Source organism: Drosophila arizonae, chromosome 3 (genome assembly GCF_054131065.1).
Source record: "Drosophila arizonae isolate 15081-1271.41 chromosome 3, UAZ_ARI_1.0, whole genome shotgun sequence".
NCBI lineage: Eukaryota > Metazoa > Arthropoda > Insecta > Diptera > Drosophilidae > Drosophila > Drosophila arizonae.
The window spans coordinates 912,942-938,609 of NC_142923.1; the positions used below are offsets into that span (position 1 = coordinate 912,942).

The 25,668-nt window shown below is 40.3% G+C and overlaps 3 protein-coding genes and 1 long non-coding RNA gene across 7 annotated transcripts in view; 2 read left to right on the plus strand and 2 right to left on the minus strand.

Annotated features, from left to right (window-relative positions):
* Positions 1–32: 32 nt before the first annotated feature.
* Positions 33–4,380, minus strand: rho-6 (serine protease rhomboid 6). Its single transcript, XM_018004458.2, has 4 exons — positions 4,088–4,380; positions 1,717–1,860; positions 1,464–1,643; positions 33–1,159 (listed from the first exon to the last, which is right to left on the minus strand). The coding sequence occupies exons 1-4, from the start codon at positions 4,259–4,261 to the stop codon at positions 947–949; spliced, it is 711 nt and encodes a 236-aa protein (XP_017859947.1). The 5' UTR covers positions 4,262–4,380; the 3' UTR covers positions 33–946.
* Positions 4,381–9,988: 5,608 nt separating this feature from the next.
* Positions 9,989–12,488, plus strand: Gr33a (Gustatory receptor 33a). Its single transcript, XM_018001558.2, has 5 exons — positions 9,989–10,076; positions 10,151–10,587; positions 10,966–11,370; positions 11,513–11,978; positions 12,352–12,488. The coding sequence occupies exons 1-5, from the start codon at positions 10,047–10,049 to the stop codon at positions 12,436–12,438; spliced, it is 1,425 nt and encodes a 474-aa protein (XP_017857047.2). The 5' UTR covers positions 9,989–10,046; the 3' UTR covers positions 12,439–12,488.
* Positions 10,525–25,668, minus strand: part of LOC149269572 (uncharacterized) — a 33,995-nt gene continuing 18,851 nt past the window's right edge. The window contains exons 3-5 of one of the 4 annotated variants that reach the window (XR_016269463.1): positions 11,500–24,957; positions 10,668–11,403; positions 10,525–10,601 (exon numbers count right to left, since the gene is read on the minus strand). This is a non-coding gene — a long non-coding RNA (uncharacterized LOC149269572). Of the gene's footprint in view, positions 10,602–10,667; positions 11,404–11,499; positions 24,958–25,668 lie in introns of those variants that run through there. The other 3 variants (XR_016269465.1, XR_016269464.1, XR_016269462.1) reach the window with 3 other exon arrangements.
* LOC108609438 (putative G protein-coupled receptor CG31760) overlaps positions 20,568–25,668 on the plus strand; it is a 36,319-nt gene continuing 31,218 nt past the window's right edge. The window contains exon 1 of the mRNA XM_089465584.1: positions 20,568–20,709. The gene's annotated coding sequence lies outside the window, so the exon portion shown is untranslated. The remainder of the gene's footprint in view (positions 20,710–25,668) is intronic.

Genomic DNA, 25,668 nt, shown 5'->3' on the forward strand with positions numbered 1-25,668 from the left:
AATTTAAGTTTAAAATTTTGAAAAAAAAGAAGATAATAATTAATTATATTAAAACACATATTTCAAATATTTAAATTTTATTATAAAAAATGCATACCTTATATACATTTAATTACTTTTAAAAAACATATACATATAAGTAACTTTTATTTATTTATACATTTCAAATTTGAACAGTAAATAAAGAGTTATAATCTCTAAAATTCTTATAATAATAAATTTGGATTCTTCTGTATATGTCTCGCTCTTCTGTCTCTCTCTCTCTCTCTCGTTCTGTCTCTCTCTCTCTCTCTCTCTCTCTCTCTCTCCGTCATTCCATCTCTAATTATTTATTACTGTTCTTAAAGGTTTTATAAATTCATGCTGTTGATATGATTGATATACGAAATTCATTTTCTAACCTAAACAAAAAACTTATGGACTACCCTCGTTCATACAAATCTATTGGAATTTAGATCACATTTTCTGATAACTGATTCGATTAACCTGAAAACTATTCAATTGATTCATTGAGAATCCACCAATTCCACCAAATCAGTCTCGACGTTAGTGAGTTATGAGCCACTGCTAAAAATATATTGAAGCTAATTGCACTGCTAAATGAAAATGATCAATGATCCAGTTCAGATGGAAATAAATATAAAAACATAAATATGTAATTACCCTTGCCTTATGCATTATTCCACCTAATTAGCTGAGTCATAAGATTGAGTCTATAAAATCGATTCGATGGTGTAAAAATAACACTTTACCAACTGAAGCATAGAAATTTATGGATGCCCTTAAGAGTCAATAGCTTGGCCATAAAAGCCAAGCGTGAATACTGCCAGAAATTTATTCGATGAATTTGATTTGGCTTTTTCCGGCGGATTTGAGTTGAATTGCAAATGTTGAGACCAAGTTAAGGCAGATCTAATCGAATCTGGAATCGATCGATCAGAGTTAATTACAAACTTGGTGTTTCCGAAGAGATTCGCTTGTAAACGAGAAAGCCGCATATCAATCCGGCCACGCCCCCACCCAAATGGGCCTCCAGACTGATGCGCGGGTTGCGATTGTCATTGAGGCAGAAGTGATAAACCGTGTATGCCACATTGCTGACGAACAAGATCAGGAGGACGGCGACGCGCCAAGTGCGATGCGACAATTTCGAGAAATTCTATGGGAAAATAATAGAAAACCCAAATCAAAAAGTTAATGAAAAAAGTGAATAACGAAGTAACAAGGTCGGCCATTGCCGACTGCGCGATACGCTGTTCACAGGGCTGGAAAAACTGGCCAATGGTGGAAAGCCGATTGTGCATTAGTTCAATATGTATGAAGTGGCAGCTTGGTGACTGTCCAACTGTAATTAGAGATTTCAAACAAACCAATATACCCGTTAGCCGCATGTGAACAGTGTACGACAAAGTAGAAAACAAATTAAACTGCGGTTGCATTCGATTTAGCCACAGTTGACTGACCAAAACCAGGTGGGGCACATGACTGCACAGCATTGCATAGACGCCCGCCGATGCGCCAATCAGCGCGAGCCCCGGCTGCAGACTGGCGTTGGCCAGGCCGCCACAAAGGCCGCCCGTTAGATAGACGACGGCCAAGCGCCAGTGACCTTGCTCCACTTCCAGGTAGACTCCAATGAAGCACTGAACCCAAAAGAACAGAAGAAAACCAAAAAGCATAAGATGCATGGCTCAGTGTGTGGTGGCTGGGACCCACCTGCAGGCAGATGTTGATCCACAGGTGCCAGAGATCAGCGTGGAGCAGCATGTATGTAAAGAAGCGCCAGTACTCGTGCCCCAGCTTCGGCTTGTATATGAGGCGCCGCTGCATGCACGCGTCGGCAATCAGATACAGCAAGATCTGTGAATGGCAGAAGAGAAGGCGACAAGTCAGACAGATGAGCGACCTTAAACGATAGACATTAAGACATTACACTGGGCTACAAGACTGAGGGGCGACAGTGCGAAATGTTCCAGATTGAGATCTTGGCTATGACTCCTCAATAAGATGAAGGTACTGAAGAGCTAAGAGATTGCATGAAGATGAAGATAGACAGATAGACATATGTAATGTAATGTAATATCTAATTTGTATATTGCATGCTTGATGTATTTCAAATAAGGATGTCAATAATTCATAGGCACATCTCTGGAGTACAAGATCCTTTAGTAATTTCACACCTTTAACACTACGCGAATCTATACTTAAAGTAACAGGTTTAGTACTTTCCCGTTTACCGTACCCCACTTGATACCGTATCTCCACATTTCTACATTCCACAAATATTTGTATGTATATATTTTGAGCTTTACTTAGCTAATTCTTTTGCATTTTATAAATTTTATAATTCATAAGCCGATCTTATCTAAATATTTACTTTTAATCTATGACATTTTGTGTCTATAGCTCTCTAATTGGTATTCATCGTGGGTTGCTTGGGTTTTGGCACACATACCTAAAGCCAAGTTGCTGGAGATGGCTTATTTTAGATAGCTAAACGAAATCGAACTGTCAAATTGATTTTTTAATGTCTACTCAATATACTTATATTTTCCATAAATATATAATTTTTCTTGGTTACACTCCACTCTCCACTCTTTTATTGTACTTTCTATCCCACTTTGTTATCCCGAGAGAAAGAGAGACAACTGACACATATCAGCTGCACACGCTCTGCTCAGTGCACTTTGTAGCACAGTGTAATCGATCAGAATGTTACAGCAACACAAAATGATGTCAGGCCATCTGTCACTTTCGCTCAGCTTCGCATCAGCCGAGTGTTGGACGTCCAAGTGTGAGTGCCAAGAAGCTTCAACACATTGTGCTGCCTGACAAGGCAGCAGCAACAACAACAAAACTATGCCAAATCGGTGCAACATGCATCACACCAAATATGACAAATGCCAGTTGCAACAATTTGGAGTCAACATCGAAGCTAACTGAAAAAGGCAATAGCCAAGTCGATTGTGATTGTGATTGTGATTGGGATTGTGGAATGGGAATTGGAATTGGAATTGAAGTTTACCAAATTATGTAATGTGAAATGGAATATCTTAAGCCTAGCCCAGAAACAATTAAGAGAGCTCAAAGCGAGCGCCTATGAACAACTGATACAAATAATGAGTTATAAAACAAGAGACGACAAATGGCAACTGGGGCGACTTTTCTAATAGGGAAACACTTGTGCGACTTCTTCAGCGACTGCGTGAGTGGCTCAGTGGGTGAGTGCAACCACTTGCACTGCAAACCACATTCGCACTTGCTGCAAGACAGCAGCCAGCCGGGCAGAGATCAGCTGACATTCGTGAAATCCATTGGAGCAGTCGGTCCTCTAGGCTAATTGGAAAGAGAATGAAAGCAAAGTAGCTGAGCTAACAAATGCAGATGCAGATACATAGGTAGAGTGGGTTATATATTAAGAAACTAATTAAAAAATAAAAATATACTAACTATTTTTATTTTCTTACTTATTCATTGGGGTTATCGGAATACCTCGTATGGCTTAATAAATAAAAAATTAAATTAAATTAAAAAAAAAAAAAAAACTTATTCATAAAAATATCCTACTTAGACTAGAATTACACCCAATTGTTTATGCAATTCGTATATTAATTAATTTCCACTTATAACCACATTTCCCTAGTTTTCTTAGCAACTTCAAATATTTCTTTTGAAATGCAAGAAGTTGCGCATATGAAACGATAATAAATGGGAATCTGATTCACTAAGGTGAATCATATGAGGAGGTTAATTGTTAAATATTGTACTAATTGCACGACCTTAAATACCATAAATAAAATACGAAATTAACGAAATTATCGATTGCCTGATAAAAGAGCTGATAACTGCGAAAGCGATTTGAGTCATTCGCACACATTTCTTTTCTTTGTTTGCTTTTTCTTTTTTTTTTTGTAAGTCTAAAAATAAATCTATGACATATCCTTGACATAAACAATAAATAGGCAAACGATTCGAGATGAAAGTGAAAATAAAAAGTGTCTGGAACTGTATTTCAGGCGGAGAACGATAAGCGACGATAAGCATTACGCATACGTCACGTCAGCCAACGGACTGGCTGTCTATCTACCTCCACAAAGGACATCAGCAGTAGGAACCAGGGCAAGCGGCAAAGACGTCGTCGGTGCGATGAATGCGTCGACGTCGAGTCATCAATGGAACTCTTTTGCAGCGGCGCTCGCGGCTCTGACAGCAGCCACAGGCTGGCATCCTTTATGTTCGGTTTGCTGTCAGTGGGCTGCATTGATATTATACACACGTAAGCACTTTTCTGACCGATAGCACAACTGCTTAGCAATATACAATACAAACGGAACGTCCGCTGCGCTTGGCACTTAATTCGCGACTACAGAGACCCCCCATCACAATACAATACAATAACCCACACATACACACACAAACATATCGCTTTTGTTGCTGGCTACTTCTTACCATCGATCGTTTGATCAGTCATTGGAAGCTTTGACCACGACGCATATCCAAAACCCAATTGCATACTTTTAAGCGGAAACTACATTTCTGTTCGGTTTGTGTCTTGGCTAAGCAAATGTAAACTAGACTTGCTCACGATTTTTTTCTGTATTTTAGACAGATATTGTAAAACTATTATTAAATATATTTAATTGGCTTTTTCTGGCTAGACCGACTGAGAATGTCCTGGAATTTAAATTATTATTCTGATACTAATATATCAGTATTCATGATGAGTCAACTGAGGTAAGTCCAGACCTAATTCTGTCTATTTAAATAAATGTTCATATATTCTATAATTTAAGATATATATAAATAATTTAGAATTAATTCAATGCAAATTGTATAATTTAAAGATCAATAAACATTATTTTTGCAATAAACAGTCACACGGTGTTTTCATTAACAGAGCTTTTTTGGTGGCAATTAATGTTCAAAAATCAACGGTCAAAGAAATTTACTTTGCATATTATCATTGCCTAACTTAAGGTATAAACTATAAAAAATATTGCTGTATGACTTAGGGAGCTGCTGATGTGGCCGTTGGGACCTAAATTTGAACGGCGCTTTACAGAAGTATCAGGCGAACAGAAATGGCTAGCAGAGTGAAAAGTGTTAGTTAACAGTAACCTAACAGAATTATGTTAAATAACAGTGTTATGTTAAGTCGCTGTTAATTAACAGTACCGTCACTGTTAACTAACAGAATTCTGTTAGTTAACATATGTGTCACTGTTAACTAACAGCATTATGTTAGTTAACATAGGCGTCACTGTTAACTAACATACTTATGTTAAGTTAATGTACATTAACAGTGCACTGTTAACTGCGTTTTTTCACCCTACTTGTCCTTTCTGTTCACCTGGTACATCACCAAGATTACCGTGCAAATTTTGATCCCAAGGCGCTGCAACTCATGTAATGCTGAGCCAGCAATGCTGATAGATGACTGTTATCTTAAAATAACTATACCGATATTGACCTTACTTCTTAATACGTGTTTTTATCCATGTTTATTATAGACAAAATCAAGATTTATTTTAACAGTTCATGTTTAGATATTTCTACTTAAGTAAATGCCAGAAGCAGCTGTAGCTTTAGAGTAAAACATTTCATAGACAATCATAACTCAAATTGTTCTGTAGCTCGCAGACATATTTCCGACTTGTGGCATCTGACAGGCAGCCATTGGCAATTGCTTTCAACATCAACAACATCAACAACAGCAGCAGCAACAATTGCATCAACAGCAGCAGCAGCAGCAACAACATCCTTGGCATTTGACATTTTGGCCAAATCAAACAGAAGTCCAATTGCCAGCAGCAAAGTTGCAGTTCCAGCAACAGCAACAACAACTACAACAACATGAAAACTCACAATGTTTACACGAGCAATTTGTTGTTGTTGCTGGCGTGGTGAAAAGCTTCGTCGGGCAGAGCAAACGCCGCTCTTCTGCTCTTCTGCTCTTTTCCTCTTTTGCTCTGGTGGGCAGTCGCTTGGGCTCGCGCTCTCGGGCTGGGCACGTGGCACGTGGAGCAGCGCCTGTCAGCAGCCAAGCGCTTTATGAATGGCAACAATGAAATATTTATATAAGCCAAGCGAAACCAAATCAAACTCATTAAGGACCTCCCCCTCAGCTGGAGCTGATGCTGAAGCTGAAGCTGAAGCTGAAGGCTACGTGCCAAAGCAATCCCTGCTGGACTTTGAAAATGTTTGGTTTTTCTCTTTTTTGAATGGAAATGCACAGGGCGATACTGAAGTGGATGAATGAGTGAACTTGGACTGTGAAGCTTACTCCATGCATAGCCCAACTAGCATTGGGGCGCTGCTCTTAGCCCTTCCCTGATAATGGACTAGTTAAAGCAAATAAACGCTTAAAACCTTTTAATTCATTTTATTTGGTTTTGCGAAATGTTCAACACGCTGTAGATCCGCCTTTCCTTCCGCGTACCCACTCATTCGTCTATTTGTCTGTCCGTCCTTCCGCCCATCCATCTGTTCATCCTTTCCTCCTTCGTCTCGTTACCCCCTTTCTTAAAATGTATTAAGATTTTCCCGATATGCTCTACGTCTTCCAATCCTTTGAGGCTAGAGCTATATATACTTTGATTTAATATGAACAGGTATTGAGTAGTCGGTGCCACCCATCTGCAGCATTCCTTCTTGTTTCCTTTAGTTAATTTGTAAATTTTCACATTTTCTCTTCGCGCTTAGCTCGTTGTTAGAGTTCTTATCGGGGTTGTCGTAATGCCCCTAATGGACGCCGATAAGCTGCTGGCTGAGTCTATGGAAAATCGAAGTCAAAATCAACATGCATTTTCCTTACATTTTCTTGGCAGGCTGAAGTTTCCCCAGCTTCCTCTCATTATGGTTGCGGGCTCGAAAAAAACGTTTAGGCAAATCTTGGCAGCAAATCTCTCGCAAACAAAGGGCGTATGAGCTGTGGGCGTGGCACTTGAATGTTTGCCACTTGATTGAGTGACTAAACCGTCGCCACTTGGGACACCCGAGACCTAGCTGAGGGCTGTTTGCCGTAGGCGTGGCACTTGAGTTTATGAGCGCTATTTTATTGATAACGCCAAGGGGAGTAAATAACAAGTAAGAAAGCTCTAGTCGAGACTGCTCGACTAGGAGATACCCTGAACCCTCTAATCTGATATTCTAATCATTCTGCACTTTTATGCACACATACATATAGATGCATCCACACGCACGCATAAGCCTGCGCTCTGCTAACTGCGCAGTAAGCAGCGACTGCGCTTGGGCTGCGCTGCTGTGTGGGCAATATTATGAGAATTTATTTGTCGAATAATTTCTTTTGTAAACATAGGATCTTAATGAAACTTTCAGAGGATAATCATATGGTAAATATATGTGTACATTCCAAAGCACAAGTCTCTAGTATTTGAAATGCGTTTTTTACAAATTGGGGGAGAAGGGGGCGTGGTATCCAAAATCTGTAAATTACAAAATCTTTGTATCGATTAACTTTATATACAACACAAATTTAAAGACTCCAGGTCCAAAAATGTTCAAGTTAGGCTAAAAAAACAAAATCAATTTTTCGATTATTCTCGATAAAAAAGTTATCGGACGATTTATCGAAAAAATAAAGCAAACTCGTACTGCGTATGGTACACACGAGTATGCATGCCAAATTTCAGCTCTCTAGCTTTTATAACTTCTGAGATCGACGCACTCATACGGACGGACGGACGGACGGACGGACGGACGGACGGACGGACGGACGGACGGACGGACGGACGGACGGACGGACGGACGGACAGACGGACAGGGCTATATCGACTCAGCTCGTCACGCTGATCAAGAATATATATACTTTGTGGGGTCTGCCACGCCTCCTTCTGCCCGTTACATACTTTTTCACAAAACCATTATACCCTGATTTCCCATTTTCAATGGGTTCAGGGTATAAAAAGGGCTGGAGAGGGAGTACGAGGCTAGGGACGAAGGAAGGCGATAGAGGGACAGTGGGAGTGGAAGCATCATAAAACGCAACGTCTGATTAGCCAAAGAATTGGGCGTGTTTATGGCCAGAGCAGAGCAACTGCAATAACAATGAGTGAGATGAGGCAGCATCTGGGATTATGTCGAAATAACAAAATAGACCGAAGGATGCTGTCAAAATTTAGAGATGCAAATGATAGAGTTAGAGAGCTAGAGAGGAATTAGTAGAATGAGGAGGAGCAAGGGAGCAAGGGAGGAGGAAAGATGGAACAGGCGCAGGAGGGAACGGAGTGGGAGTAGCTGGAGGCGGTGAGGCTAAGGTTAAAATTAAGCTGCGGCTAGCTGAGCAAGTGACTAAATATGCGTGTGTATGTGTGTATGTGTGTGTGTGTGTGTGATATGTATATGTGTGAAACATATATATGTGTATATCTGAGTATATGTGTGTGACTAACATATCTGTATGTATGTCTGCTGTAGACTAACTTGTTTGTGTGTGTGTGTGTTGTGTTTGTATTTGTGCGGTCTTAGCGCGTGCAGAGGCATAAGCTTCAAAGCAGCTGAATAAGATGTGTGTGTAAGCAGCTCCCCCACCTCTCGCCATATACATATCTATATACATACATACGCGTGTGTGTGTGCGCGCCGTGTATATGCTGTGCGTGCCTCAGTTGCAAACTCAATTATTAACTACGCGTAGGCAAAAGGCAACACCTTCAGTGCGTGGCGTCTTCGCCAGTAACTTCATTCTCAACTATGGCACAGCCACGCCTACTCGCACACTAGCCCTCCATCTGCCTTCCCCCCCCCCCCTGTTCCCCTTCACTCTGTGCAGCTGTTAGCTCTTGGGAAATTTGCATTTTATCATCCATGTGTGGGGTCCTAATGCTGCAAGGGGGCTTTGCTTTTAATTGGGTTTCTTTGGCTCCGCTCTAGAATTAACGCCATTTGCTGTAGCCGTAGTTGTTGTAGTTGCTATTGCCGTTGTAGCTGTAGCTGCTATAGTTGTAATCTTGGGCTGAGGCTGCGGCCGGGCCGTAACTTATAATTGTTTAATTAGCAAGTAAAATACGGTGCAAATATGTGGAAATTATTGGATCAACCACACAGAACCATGCGAAACTCAAGCGAAACAATGCAAATTCCCCGTAGGAGTATTTTCCGTAACGATGTGAAAATTCAATTAACATGCAGAGCACTAGAAATGTTAAACAAAATCATAAATGAAACGAGCATTAGATTGGATTAGCTCAAATCACTGACTAATGAGTAAATTTTGAAATGTTTATTAACTGCTGTATCAGATCGGAGTGTTTACAGTTGAGTTTACAGTTAGTAATCAAGTGAAAAAGGATAAGGAGTAATCAGAAATGAAACACAGTAAAATTGCTCAAATGAAAACCCAATAAAATGTATTTATTGGGTGATAGAAATTAAGAGACTGGCAGAGTGGGACGAGCAAAGTCGTAGACTTTTATAATAGTCATTTATTTTTCATATTTACAGTAACTATACAGTACTATAAAGTAAAATATATATTAACAGATCTATTATATATTATATATATTGAATTATATTTATATTTACTCTTATTCATAAATACAATTTGTAAATATAAATCCATGTCCAACATTTTTATTTATTTCTATTTAATTTTTTTTATTAGTATTTTTTTTTTTAATTCTTCAAATTTAAATTATCAGAAATGTTTAATTTGTTGTTATTATTCTAATTCTAATTATTATATTGAGTCTTAAAATTATTATGAGTAAGTGATTTAATTAAGTAAACAACCAAAGTCAACGAAAGTTAATGAAAACCTGAATATATGCATAGACAGCAATAGTAATTTCGCTCAGTGCATTTGTCGGCTCACATTTAATAAGCTAAAAGCATATTGAGCGGCGCTGAACTCCGAAGATATTTATCTTAAGCATATGCGCATTATTCAGTCAATAGAACCATTTTATTATGACAACAAACCAAATAAATACGGGGTCCGATTCGAGTGCCACGCGAGCTGCCAGCTTAGTGCAGAGCGTGCAACAAAACGGGGCAGTTTACAGACAAATAGCGGAAAAGAAGGAAAAATGATTCAGGTTATGAATTGGCTCTCCATGGTCGGTTACGCATATATTTCATTCATTTTGGGTGCCTTTAAGTATTTGTTTCAATTTATTTGACCTACGTCTAGGCCATAGGCCTGATACCGCTAAACCGCCAGCAATCGCGGTCGAACTTTGTGCTGGACTACGCCATGATGGTGATTGTGCCCTGCCTCTATTTGGCCTCCTATCTGGGCATCAACTTGATGGAGAGCTTCGGCCTGCCCTTCCTCGATGCCTGCAACAGCGTCTGCCGGCTGAGCAACAACCTGTTCATGCACCTGGGCGCCTTCCTCTATGTGACGATCACCCTGCTCAGTCTCTACCGGCGCAAGCAGTTCTTTGTGGACTTCGAGACGCGCCTGGCGGAGATCGATGAGGTCATCCAGAAGTGCCGACGCGTTGCTGAACTGGACAAGGGCCGCGCCCAGGCGGTCAAGCACAGTGTCGCCTACCACTTCACCTGGCTCTTTGTCTTCAGCGTGTTCATCTTTGCCCTGTACTACGACTCCAAGGAACTGTATGCGTGAGTATGATAGACTAACGAGATACCCTATTCTAGATGAGAAAAATGACAGTGGAAACGTAATTAAATAAATATCTTACCAGTTGTCGAGCGGCATAAGAGCCGAAACTAGTGATAGTCAGATAGATAGAAGACAGCTTATAGCACATTAACAGCGCACTGTTAATGCAATGTTATTTCATTTCTCGCCCTATTATACTCATTTCTGTTTCAATTTAACTCTGGTCCCATTTATTATCATATATTAATTACAGAAATCTTTCTCGACAGCCAACAGGTCAAGCTATAAATCACTCTATAAACGTCTCGCTTTTACTCTCTCTGCCTCTCTCTCTCTCTCTGTCTCTGTCACTCTCTCTTTCTACTTCTCATCTACAGCACCTTTGGCGAGTATGCGATAATACCATTTATGGTGTCGAGCTTCCCATATCTGGCTGGCAGCATTATCCAGGGCGAATTCATCTATCATGTGTCTGTCATTTCGAATCGCTTCGAGCAAATAAATAAGCTCTTCGAGAAGATAAACCAGGAGGCGCGCCACCGCCACGCCCCGCTCACAGTCTTCGACATCGAGAGCGAGGGCAAGAAGCAGGAGCGCAAGCCAACGCCCGCCGAGAAAGCAGCCGCCACCAAAGCCATCTACAGCACCGATCCCAAGTTGGCGGATGGGCTGAAGGCCCAAAAGGCGCTGCCTGCCAACCAGCAGAACGAGCTGAACTCCAGCGATGAGGAGGACGAGGATATCTTCGACTACAACGAGGGCATGATGGAAGAGAATACCGGGTGAGCTTAAGGAGATGATATCATTAAAGAGTGCTGGAAATAGAATGCATATATTTTATTGGATATTTACAATTTCCTTTTAATATTTACATATTTTAAAAATAATAATAAAACTTGTTTATTGCTTACTCAACTTTGGTAGCACCACATCAGAGGCCAATTTGCCGGATCTGTTCAAGCTGCACGACAAAATACTCGCGCTGAGCGTTATGACTAACGGGGAGTTCGGACCACAGTGCGTACCCTATATGGCGGCCTGCTTTGTGGTCAGCATCTTCGGCATATTCCTCGAGACGAAGGTCAACTTCATAGTCAGCGGCAAGAGCCGCCTGCTGGACTACGTGACCTATCTGTATGTCATCTGGAGCTTCACCACCATGGTGGTGGCCTACATAGTGCTGCGGCTCTGCTGCAACGCCAACAACCATTCCAAGCAATCGGCGATGATCGTGCACGAGATCATGCAGAAGAAGCCGGCCTTTATGCTGAGCAACGATCTCTTCTACAACAAGATGAAGTCCTTCACTCTGCAGTTCCTGCACTGGGAGGGCTACTTCCAGTTCAATGGCATCGGGCTCTTCGCACTGGACTACACATTCATATTCTCGGTGAGGCACGGCAAATGTCTATTGACAGCTTCAAATTCATTTCAATACTGCTTCACAAAAGTGAAGTGGGCATATTAGTTTTTGAATAATTATTGTCTAGAAGCATTTGACTTTGAATATCTATAAACTATATCAAATCTATATCTATAATATCTATAATCTATATAAAATCTATAAAAATATTTATAAAAGTCGGCTGATAGAGATCCGAACTAGTTCCAATTCAACTGTTATTAGTTAGTTTCTGCATCGTGCCAGCTCAGTTCATTTTTAAAGGCTTTCAGCTCATATAGAATTAAGACGAACGAGTATTAAACAGTCGCTTATCTTCGATTATTCAATTGCTTCAATTTAATTTCGTTGTTTTTTTCAGACTGTGAGTGCAGCCACGTCGTATTTGATTGTCCTGCTGCAGTTCGACATGACGGCAATATTGCGCAACGAGGGCCTCATGACCTAAGCGCTTCGCTCCAATGCAATTAAATGTGGACGAGTTTTTCATTTATGCATTTATCTACTCTATTTTTGTGTCACATTTTTAACAACTTTTATTCAGCACTGCAAAACTTTGGAATTTGCGATGAAATGCAACGAATCACTCGATGGACAGCTTTAAATGTGTGAAATATATTTTGATTATTTACTCAAAGCAAAAAGTGTTTAGCTCAAATTGAATTTGAAGGCACAAATTGATAATTTGTAAATAATCTGTGCTTGATTTACAGAGGAGTAGGGAAAACTCTATAGAAACTGAGAGTTTTCACGCGTATTGCAATCGAAAGGAATACCTAATACAAACTAGATATAGAAACTATGAGGACCTTAAAAAAAAAGTAACTGCAGCTCAGATAAGAAAATAAGAGAACTAACGCAACAGGACAGCTGGTGATGTTCGGTGCCGTTAATCGCATCAGTGCGCGTTGTTCAACACTGCCGCGGTTAACCCAAGGTAGCTGCGAATTGACGAAGGCGAATGGATGAGGCGATGGATGAGGCAGGAGGGATGGGGAGGGGGAGATGGCGCTCTAACACAATTTTATCAACTGTCAATTGAAAAACACGATTTGCCAGTCATTCAGGCTTACAGTGGCCGGAGGAAGTGGGAAGCAGGAAGGATGGAGGAGGCAGCGTGTGAAGTGCTGAGCCGCCATTTTGTGGCTGTCAAACGGAAGCGGCGAAGTGTGAAGCAAAAAGTAAGAACATGCCGCAATTTCCGCTTTCAATCACGTTTAGCGCAACGGAAATGTGCACGAAATTCGCTTGCACTTTGCAATTGGCCGCAGCTGGGAGTGACAGATGTATGCTATACAGATATATATATACACATACATAATTCATGTATATGTGTTTCTGGCTCAATTATCATAGAGCGAAAGGCTGCCTGCCACAGAGCGGAGCCTCCGAGGTGCAGGCAATCAATTAATATTTTCGATATTATGACGGCCTGTCAAAATGAGTGTGTGTGTGTGTGTGTGTGCTGACCAGACCAAGTGTAGCTTATATTACACGGCAGCTAGTGATGCGAGGTGTGGAGCCTCATCAATGCCATAAATCAATACGACGCGCAAATGTCACATGTTTGACCAGTAGCGCTGCAACTTTATAGAGAGCGAAAGAGAAGCAGACAGAGAGAGAGAGAGAGAGAGAGAGAGCGAGAGGGAGAGAGCGAGAGAGAGAGAGGGAGGGCAAACAGAAGCAGCAACAGGCCACACATTACCTGCAAATTACGTCAACTGTTGCCCATAGCACAAACCACTTGAATGACTCGCTCTCACCCACTCCCACTCCCTCTCTCTCCCTCTGCCGTCCTCTTGCTCTGTCGCTCTCCGTATCTGGCTCACTCTCCCACTCCCAGCAGGCAACGTGACCAAGTGAAATGTCAGGGCACTTTTAAGAGTTCATTTGGAATGTAGCAAATTGTATAAACTACCAAACAGGACAAACAGGACGAGCAGCCAGACAGGATGAAGAGGGACAGACGGGCAGAAGGACAGACACTGACACAGACAGCGTAGCGCACATTTATTGGTGGGCGGGGCCAATTCACACACAATACCAACAGGTTGTCTTCGCTGTTGTTGTTGTTGTTGTTGTTGTTATTTGAGTAATTGAGACTAAAATGCATTGGCCTTCAACCCAGCTCGCATGGAAAACTTTTATTTGTCTACAGCTGAGGATTTATTATGCTCAAATCATTGGCGCTGACAGCTGAGTGTACAATAGCGTGTTGTACAACACTGGCAAATCCTTTGTGGAATGCGGCTTAATCCATTGACAGCAATTCCTGCTCGAAAATAACTCAGTTGCCCGAGCTTCAGTCGGGTAAAGGCCAAGGCTGATGAATTGAAAATGAACTATAAAGCTAGAAAGTATTAGACTAATCTCATTAGAATAGTTAAAAGTCTCTGAGAATCTGCCGAAAATGAAATTGATGCTGGCTAAGTATTTATTTACTTAGACTTAGAAAACACTAGGCGAGAGTAACCGACTAGAAGATACACCCCATATCGCAACCAATGTCTGCATATCTCGCAATTATCTATGCACAAATCAAACCTGAGTCGCACCTCCTCGACAAGATGGAACGCCGCTACCAATGCCACTTCTATGCCTATGCCTATCTGTCTGTCCCTAGTTGCAGGGACGTAAGAGATATGCTGTTAATCTGAAATTTAATTGTGGCCGTCATTAATTACAATGCAACAGCGAGAACGTGATCTGAGAGTGCTGCTGGAGCTTTTATTGATAGACAGAGAGATGAATCGGCAGACGTAAGGATGGACAGACAGAGAAATGCACAGATGAGCTAACGGAACGACTAGCGGACGTACAGGTATACTTTGCTAGAAGTAGTGTCCGCCACGCCTTCTAGACTCGACTCGTATATATATATATAGTACTAGCTGGCCCGGCAAACGTTGCATTGCCCTCTATATTATTTCTAGGTAAAAAATTGTTGAAAGCTATGTTGTTCAGGCTGGGATACACTGATAAATTTATTAATCGGATTTTCATTCAAGCACCTTGTTGTAAACGACATTCTTCGTTTTTTGGTCGGGTGCAAGAACAAATAATGCGGATCGTTTGCCAACACGTGAGCATGCCACGTACAATTGACCATGAGAAAAACACGCATTTTCTAGATTGAGGCCACAAATAGTCAAAGATTGGCCCTGTGACTTGTTGATCGTCATGGCGAAGGCAAGACGAAGCGGGAATTGAATTCGTTTAAATTCAAAGGGCATATCTGTTGAGCTCATCGGAATCCTAGGAATAAGAACTTCCTCATCTTTAAATTTTCCTTTGAGTATCAACGCGTGAATCACATTGCTCATCAGTTTTCTTATCACCAAACGCGTTCCATTGCACAGTTTTGGTTGGTTTAAATTTCTAAGCATGCAAATCATGGAGAATTGCTCTTTTCATAGCTGTGTTCATTTCTTGATGCCGGTCAAGTTGTTCTTCCATATTGCCCATGAAGTATATTTGCAAGAATTTTTGCTGTGCATCTTCAATAGGTTGCAATGATCCAATGCGATGGCAAATCTGGCCTTGAATCTTTAAATTCAAAGCCATAGTTATTATAGTTATATTTACAAACACTATTTACAGAAATCTAACAAACTACATTATTCAAAATTTTTTTTTGGCAGTCATAGAAAATAAAATTTTTAACGTAAATTACCTTAAATATCCGTCTCCAATATTTTCCGCCCCAAATTATGTCATTTGGAAACAGGCATTGTATTTTTGAGTGTTCGCTAGAAAATGTCGTGATTCTAGTGTTTCGCCATAAAGCAGGGAACGCAATGGCTATGGTGACCGCTAATGGCAATGTCACTTTACCACTAAGGCAGCACAAACCGGGCGTTTCACCAGCAAACTTCAATGCGCCACAATGCTAGCAAACAACGTCCATTGGACCAATGCAAACTAAACGATTCAAGCTGTAATCAATGGTGCAATCATATCGAAACGCTGCTCGATTCAAATCAATCCTTGAACCATTTCTTATTGCCATTTCACGGGCTGCCTCTCTTTGAGAAGCACGAATTAAGGCCCTTCTTCCCTGGGTACTAACGCGGAGCCTTTCTCGGGCGATTTCTCGCTCTTCGTCAGATAATTGACTCGCGCTATTCCGTTGCCTAATTGCATTATGGGTCCGCCGGGAAAGATTAGATCTTCTAGGACGCGGCATTTTTATTAATAGTAATACTGCCCTCGCACAAAACCATATAAAACAATCGAGAAATATAAATATAAATAATTTACACAAATTTATGTTTGAGACAAACAAATACCTGAACTTTCGAGATATTTAGCTTTTGTAAAAGTCCAAAAATACAATTTTTAATAATTAACTTTTTTTTTTTTTAATTTCGAATTTTGAATTTTTTTATTTATTCTTGATTGTTAGGTTTTAATCTTTTGATTTTTTTTTTAATTTTTGCAGATTTTTGATTTGAAATATTTATAAAGTTTAAAAGTCCGAAAATATAAAAAGCCAAAAATACACATTTTAATAATTACCTTTTTTTTTTTAATTTCGAATTTTTAATTTTTTATTTATTTTTTGAACAGTCAGGTTTTAATCTTTTGATTTTTTGCAGATTTTTGATTTGAAATATTTTTCCTTTTGATTTGAAATTTTTTTTTTTTTTTTTTTTTTTTTTTTTTTTTTTTTTTTTTTGAATAGTCAGGTCTGCTCGAGGTCAGGAGACCGTAGACTGACTGACTACATTTGTTTATTTACTTCTACACTATTGTCAAAACTGTCACTGTTACCAAGCCTACTGGGTATAAAAAAAATTTGAACATTTGGGGAAAAAACCGCGTTTTTCAAGTATTCGGCAAATTTTTTCAGTATTTTTAAGACCCTATACTAAACTCGTTGCGGAGACAAATCCAACAAATCAAAAACCATGAAAATTGGTTCAGCCCAAATCAAGTTATAAGCAGTCTTCACTTTTACACAACTTTCTTTTATATATATAGATAATATAGACTATATTTTCGAGTGTTTCGAGCACGCTAAATAACCTGTTAGCTTATGACTAGCGGCTCGGGGTGGCAACTCTGGCGCAAAAGCTTTTACACTACAGGTGTCTGTGGGCCAACGAACAGCAGAGAGCAGAGGCAGAGCAGCAGCAGCAGCAACAGCAGCAACAGGAGCAGCCATGGTGAGTTGAGCACAGAGCGCGCTCTCTCAGTGAGACACAAACGCCCACACATACACACACACACACACACATACACAGTCAGACAGGAAATATCCTTGAGAAGACAAGCAAACACCCTCGGCCAAGCGAAGGCAAATTGTGCGAGGACTTTGGCTGCTGTCGCTGCTGTTGTTGTTGCTGTTGCTGCTGCTGCTGCTGCTGCTGTTGTTGTCGACCAAATCAAATCAAACTGATAACAAATAGCAACAACAACTGGCTGACAGGATGCGTGAGAGAGCTTCACTCGTTCGCTCGCTCGCTCGCTCGCTCGTGCGTCCTTTCGTTCGCTCGTGTGGCGCACGAAGCATCGCCTGCACAACATATTCGAACTTTAAAGGACTCCTGGCAACTGTTGGCGGAACAGTTCGTGGCGGAGTTGCGAGTGCGTTGGTTGTGCGACCTGAAGAAAATCGAGGCGAAACCAAGTCATATAGAGAAACCTGTGCGTGTGCGTGAGTGTGTGTGTGTGTGTGTCAGTGTGGGTGGCTGCCTCTATATGTACATATATGTAAGACTGTGTGTGTGTGTGGTTGTTGTTGTAATGAAAAGCGAAAGTTCTGCGGGCGGCGTCAAATTTTGTGTGGCAAATTTAATTAACAATAAGTCGCCAAAGTGCAGACGCAGAAATTCCAGTTCGTATCCCCCATTTGGGCTACTATTGTAGCTCCCACTATTTGTTTTTCGGGAACAGTTGGAAATGCGTTTTGGTTTTGGCTCTGTTGAATAACCAGCGCAGAGATGCGCAAATGGCGCCGCGTGGGCGTCTGCCTTCAAACAAGAAACATGAAGATAAAAATGGTAGCAGCAGCAGCTATGTGTGTGCCCCGCCCCCTGCTCAGCTATAGATATATCTGAGATTTCTACTTACAGGTTGTTCTTTTTGCTTTTCGTGACCTTGCGGAAAAGTAATAAAACTTTTGCTCCAAGAATGTGTTTTGCATAGTCGAGGCGAGGTAGGGATAGAGATAGAGGTGGAGATAGAGGCTGAGCTCGAAGTATACGACGAACACATTTGGAAGAAAAAACATGACTTGATTGGCTTGTTCAAGTTTGCTGTAGCTAAAAGCTATCAGCGACAGAAGTGTAAACATTTTGTTCCATGCACTTGCGTTCAATAGCAAAATGAAAACTAAATTTTACTGCAGCGAGAAGCGCTGTCAGAAGAGATAAGCTATGCGCGCTCTGAAGAGGCAACTGTCAAAAGCAGGCGAACAAAGAGCTAGTCTGAATAGAGCTCAGAGCTCCCACTTTGTATCCAATAATCCTGAAAGAAAGAAGCAAAACCCAAAACTATTTAGCAGCTAAACTTCTTAGCTGCCTGTCAACAAATAGAAAACTCGGTGAAAGCCAAGCCAGCGACAAAGAAACCTAGAGTCTCTGACGCTTCTCTCTTCATGTTCAATGAACAGAAGGAAGAAGCTAAACGAAAGTTTAAGTGAAGGACAAAAAAAGAAATTGTGGTAAAATTTGTGAGAGATAAACAAGAAATTAGTAAGTTAGAGTAAACTGCAAAAGGATATTCCGCTTCTCTCTTCAATTTCATTCAATACAAAAAATAGCTAGAAAATTAGAAGAACAAGTCGAGAAAGCAAAGCAATTTGTCTTTTTTTATAGACAGAAAAGACACAAGAGAGAAGCACGACTGGAAGCTACTGATAAGCTTCAAAAGGGAGAAGCTTAGCAAAATAATAATTATGAAAGTTTTTTGAAGGATAGTCAGAAAAATATTCCTGCATGCCAAAGGTAGATAAGGCTTGACGATGCTCGCCCGCATTATAAGAGAGAAGCAGCAGAAAGAAGCAACGTCGCATTGAATAGCCTCTGCTCTAAATTACCTACAAATTGGCACATAGAAATATTAATTTTCCGTCTCAAATTCTATTCATAGACTCAAACCTTTTCTTCGCTTCTCTCTGCACCAACTTTTTAATGGCTTTTGCATAACAACAGTTCGAAGGGTCGTCGAGACGCGGCTCTATCACAGTTCCACTTCCACTTTCTGTGCCAGTTCCGTTTTCATTTTCATTTCCACTTCTCGCGCCCAACTTCCATTAAGTAAATTCTTATTTCCTGTTTGAGCTGCGCATTTAAGGAGCATGTCAACCCGAAGTTGTATTTATTTTTCCATTTCTTTCGGTCACGTCTCTCCTACTTTTTCGCTCTGGACTGTGGGCAATTTGTTGGGGAATTAAATTTGCTGCGTATGCCCCGCCATAAAATATTGTAATTAACTTTGGCCCGCAGGCCTGGGGGTCGCCTAGGCGTTAATGAGGCAACAGGTTTTTCGGGATTTCGCGAAACGCTTCAATTAACCAACACTAACAGCTCTGCAGCTAATAAATATTCATAAAGTGTGCGAATGTGTCGAAGCCATCGACTGACAACTGAGCCACAACTTTCGCCGGGGCCACAAAGTTTCCATTTCATTCCTTGAGCTAGAGCTGATGGAAATTCTGGCATCGAGCACAAGAGCTGAAGACCAAACTAACATGTGACATTTCGGCAGCGAGTCAAAACTTTATCCGCTCTAAAGTTGGCTGCATCAAAGGACTCAGCTGACATGCCGCCGACACGAACGGAAAATGGGGAAGGAGCCTGAGCCAGTTCTTTCAGCTTAAATTCGAGCATCCCTCAAGCTGCTTTTAGCGGCAGCTTAAATGCTTTGCCAGCTATTTATAAGACAGCTTATGGCCCAAGCCGAGGTGTGCTCAGAAAGTATCTCGATTTCGTTGATACTCCACTGCCTCAACTATGTTTGGCTCCTTTTAGATATTTGACTATACCAAGGGACATCCCTAGACCTGGTAACTGATGAGATGAAATCACAGAATTCGCATTACTTTTTGAACTCACCGTGCATGTCCGTCCTACCTCATGTATTGTGAAATTGTGAAAGCCAATCATAAACTACATAAATGCTACAAATTCAATAAACAAACAAGCGACAAATGAACTTAACACACACATTGAGAGCGAGAGAGAGGGAGAGAGTAAGAGTGAGTGAGAGAACGAGAGGCAGCATCTGTGTTTTGGCTTGCGAAATTTAAATATCTTCACATATCATCAATAGAATTGAATTATAAAAGAAAGTAAAAACAAAATCTAAAAAAGACAAATTTTAATAAAAACAAAAGAGACAGAGAGTGAGAGTAAGAGTGAGAGTGAGAGAGATAGAGAAGAAATTGAATTGAATTGAAGTGAAACGACAAAAGCAATACAAGTGCGTGGGCCTCATGTCTGAGAGCCTGAAACACAATACGTAAAATACAGATTTAAGTACGTGAAAGCCTGCCACAGACAGCGCGCGCACACATACATACAAACAACAACAACTTAAAATAATATCAAAAATAAAAGCCACAAAAACAAGAGGCAAAAGAGGAGGAGCTAGCAGTTGAAGCAGAGGCAGAGGCAAAGGCAGAGGCAGAGGCAGGAGAGCAGCAACAACAGCCAAGTGGTTGACTCTGATGAGGACAAAGCGTTAACATGATTTGATTTTTTATGAAAGAGAGGTAAGACCTATAAAAGACAACACATACATAGCATACAGTCATATGTAAATTGAGAAATATGTAAATATATGTATTTAGCGGACAAATGCGGATTAAGTGCGCAGTGATTATCAATTGATAAGAACTACGTACTCACAGCTCATGACTCAAACAAAGAAAAGTGTGACTCTTTGGTAAGATAAGATAACAATAAGAAAAGAATATAATGACTGCAATTGTAGAATGTACTCGATAAGCTGATAAGATAACTCAAGTTAGCAATCAAAACGATAACTTAACTGTATTTATTTCGCATTGAATTACGATTAAAATTTATATAAATAGCATTAAATGATAAAGAAATAATGGTTGGACATTGATAAACAGCGAATACACAGGTCATACTTTGTGAATGAAAGTGAATTGAATGAGATATAAATATTATGAATGATATACATTATGAGGGAATCAAGTGTTTGAAGTATTCGAATAGACATCTTATCGCTATTCCTTCATTTGGGCGAGAAGAGAGCTACTAGCTACTATTGGGTCTAAATGACATCAACAATTATATTTGTTTATGCAAAAATCTATTCAAAAACCAACTAAAACGAATGAACTTTTAATCTAAGAAAATCTGCGGATGTGGGGCAGTTTTATTGGCTGTAAATTAAAGGTGTAATGACAGGTATATAACGGCTTTCTATACGTTTCCTATCTTCCTTTAAAAATCTTAATTGACATTCACTGACGTAAGCAAGTTACATTTAAATTTAACCAAAGCAAAACTTGGCAACTCTATGGCTCTTCCATGACTATGACCTTCGCATCTTGAGGGGCTGGGAAGGGGCGTTACGCACTAAAGCTTAGCCATATTTTGAGGACACTTTTGGGGCTCGTTTAGCTCGAGTCCAGCTCATAGCGAGAGGCTGTTTGTGTTAGATGCTTCGAGTTGAGACTCAAATCGATAGCCAATAGCAGCTCACACTAAGTAAAGAGGAATCAGCTCATCCAACAGCTCTATTGGGACATGGGAAAGCGATGCCTCTAGAGAAAAAGAAAGAGAGCTGGAGAGAGGGGAATTGCACTCCGTGATAGTTACACAACCCTTGAAGCTTAACGTTCCTCAAACTTTAAATCCATTTTGCGTGAAGCTGTGTCACTCTATCTCTCTCTCTCTCTCCCTCTCTGTCTCTATCTCTCCATCTTATGGGACATCACTTGAAGTTCACTTTATTTGCACTCGCCTTAAAGCCATCGAAATTGATAAGCAGCGCATGCCAGAGCGTATTATATTTATCAGAAGGCGTTCATTTGTATTAGATATACATATACATCTGTGTCTGTGTGTGCCTGTGGGTGAGTGTTTGATTGTGTGTATGTGTGTGTGTGTGTGTGCGGCATTATTGTACATAATTGAATGCGCTAAATTATTTACTCAGTGACTTGTAAAGCAGGCCGGAGCTACACATTTTCTTCTGCCTCTCCGTCTGCTTCTCGGGCTACGTCTTCGTCTTCTTCTTCTCAATTTTCTGCAGACCCTTTTAGGGATCTCCGCATCAGCCAGACGACGTTTGACAAGGGATAGGGCAGGGCTTAAAGCTCCCATTTGCTTAATAAAATTAAATGGCTTTAAGGCCAATTCTGAGGCGAGTCGCTGCGCTGGAAAATATGCTACGTTTTTATTTGTTGTTTTGTTTCTACTCGGCTCTGCCTTGGTCTGCTCTGCTCTGCTCTGCTCTGCTCTGCTCTGCTCTGCTCTGCTCTGCTCTGCTCTGCTCTTGAGCCACCGTCACGTAGCTGTACTTGATGGGCTTTGCCCATTTTGTTTATGCATATTTGCTAGCATATCGATGCCGACTGACTGTGCCCGTGTTCATTCACCTTTACACTCAAGAGCAAGCAGTCATCCACCTGAAACAGCAACAACTACAACAACGACAACTACAACAACAACAACAACAACAACAACAACAGCAGCAGTGGCAACAATAGATTCAAATGCTTTTCATGCCCATTAAAAAGGGGAGTTCAGAGTATATTGATTTTGTAAAACTGCATACAATAGGCAGACGGAGGCGTGGCATCCACAAAGGATATATATTCACATAGGATATATAGTATTGATTAGAATGCAGAGGTGGCTCGATTGAGTCATGGCCGTCTGTCCGTCTGTTCAGCCCTCCATCTGTGCGTCCGTACGTCTAGACGAGCAGCTAGGGCCTTGAGATACTAAATGTTTTTCTTAATACGCAGCATGAGCTCATTATCTTTTTCGATAACTCATTCCATCTCCCTAGATAATCGATAATTTGATTTAGCTAAGCGCGCTAGATGCCTGTGATAATATCTTATACCTGGTATTTTCCCTTGAGACAATATTGAACAATAATTTGTTGCAATCATTTCATAGAAAAATCCTGGAATATGAAGCGCATTGCTCAGGGTATCTGCTAGTCGAGCACTCCCCTCCCAGCACGCTTCCACTTGTTATTGCTGCCTTCACTTCGCTCAGCTAGAGAGTTTGGCGACCCTCGCAGCCGTAATCCTGGCAGTTGAAAGGTTTGCACATTTATGCTAATGTGCGGCATAATCAATGTGGCATGCCGCATGAAATATTGAAATACGCATCTGCAGAGATACACTCGAATATATGCAGAGATATATCCGCCCATTTCTAGCTGGCTCTGGCTGCTCTCAGCAACAGCAACAGCAGCAGCAGCAGAAATGTGTAATTTATTTTTTAATATGTAAACAAAACAACATTGTTTACAGTTCTTGGCGATTCAGAAATTGCTGCGACCACACGAATATTGTTGGCAGCCAAATCTGCATAAACTAATTTCGCTTTAATTAAATTAAGCACATAAATTAGAAATGCCAAACCAAATTAAATCGGGGCCCAGGCCCAATTGAGCTGAATAATTTAACTAATTTATCGCACTGTCCTGGGGCATTAGACCTGATTTTAATTCACTCTTACGATATACGAAACAAACTGTTTGGGCTCTGCTCATTCGATTATAAATAAAGCTGTTAGCTAACGATGGACAATGCCACTAAATTGGTCCGCTCTCGATTAGCCTGAATATCGTTAAGCAATTCACAATATATGTATATATAATAGAAATATATATATATAAATATAAATATATTTCTATTTCTTACTTCATTATTATTCGAATTGAAATATTAGAATTGTGTCTATTATTAAATACTAGAGCGATATCTTAATATCGTATTCAATTGGCACTTTTCATATTCACTGAATATCGTAAAACGATATCTCGTCATTCATTACTGTTTCATATTTTGTTCTCACATATCTCACAATATCTTACATGCACACATTTTCTGAATACCGTTTTACGATATCCGCTGCTCTGTTTGAATATCGTATGTTTTGCTCACTATTTCGCATCTCTTTAAGCGCAGCCAACTCTGCTGAGTCTGTGCGTCCATGTGTGTGTGTCTTTAGCGTCTGTGTATGTGTGTTTAGCCATGTGCATGTCGTTTTTGTTATAATTAAACAAAGGCTTTTTGCAAAACATTGTGAGCTGATGTAACAAGTGCTTCCATTTAGTAGATCCAATCACTCGCACTCCCTGGCTGGCTGGCTGGCTGGCTGGCTGGCTGGCTGGCTGGCTGGCAATGGCTGATAGTAATATTCCCAGTCAACTGATGGAAACGCATAAGCTCTACATGCATACACACATACGAAGTGTGTCTAGGTCTATACAATATAAATGATATATACGAATATGCCCAGAGCAGTGTCTATATAAAAAATAACAATTATGCTTATAGATGTGCTAGCTTTTAATGAGCTTAAAGCTGTCATTCGCTCTCCCTCTCCCTCTTTCTCTCTCTCCCTATATAAGCCTGTCTCTTTCCTTATATTTTTGTCTCCCCTTTGTCACATTTTTATATAGTATACACATACACGTACATATATAGTTACTCTGTATGCCATGTGGCCCTCTGACAATAATGGCTGTGGCGATAAATATTAATGACAATCGTTGTGGCACTTCACTTTGTTTACATTTCGACTTGTCATTCGTGGCCAAACAGAGCGAGTACACAGTGAGAATAAAAGGAAGTGCACAACTAAAATATACCCTAGCTGGGGGCAAAGAAGTTGAAAATGTTAAAGTAAAATTCAAGCTGGGAAGAAGAGAGTGACTTGGCACTACTTGGCACATAATATTATGTGTGTAGAATACATACCTTTTCAACGGGAAAGAACGAGCACATCACAAAGATACCCTGTGTAGAAAAGATTAGAAAATAGTCAAAATTTAGAAATTTGCTATTCAATTATTCACAGGTTTTTAAATTGATTCTCAAGATACGAAACAAAATTTAAAAAAAAAAATACAAAATATCTAGACATATGTATGTATATTATATATGTATATGTCTAATGCGGTATACATATGTATATGTCTAATACATAATTAATTGTTCAAATTGTTCTTTTATTATTCCTCTTAAATTTCCCCTTCATGTTAACCGTTATCAATATCATATCTGCCATTTATTGATTTTCCTTTAATATTATCTTCAATTGCAATTTGAATGAAATAGAATTCGACAGGAATTTCTGTAAATTAAATACATTGAATGAGGCCTCCGAAATAGATCAATTCTAACCATTTGAAGTTGTTACGCACTCGAGCTCTGGCTCTGGCTCTGGGCCTGGGCTCTGGTTACACCATGCTCCATATATTTCAATCTTAAGTGGCATCAAATTGATATTAAATTCCCATGACGCGAACATGACATGGCCCCAGCAATTTGTGGGGCCACAGGCCCAAATCAATAAATATATACATATACTTATGCATATATGTATGTGTATATGTGTATTATATCTTCTGTATACTTTTTTTGGGGGGGCACGCATTGAATTTGACTTAATGACCAATTTGCAGGCAGCGTAATATTATTTTCTCAGCTGGTTCTACATGCTGCGCT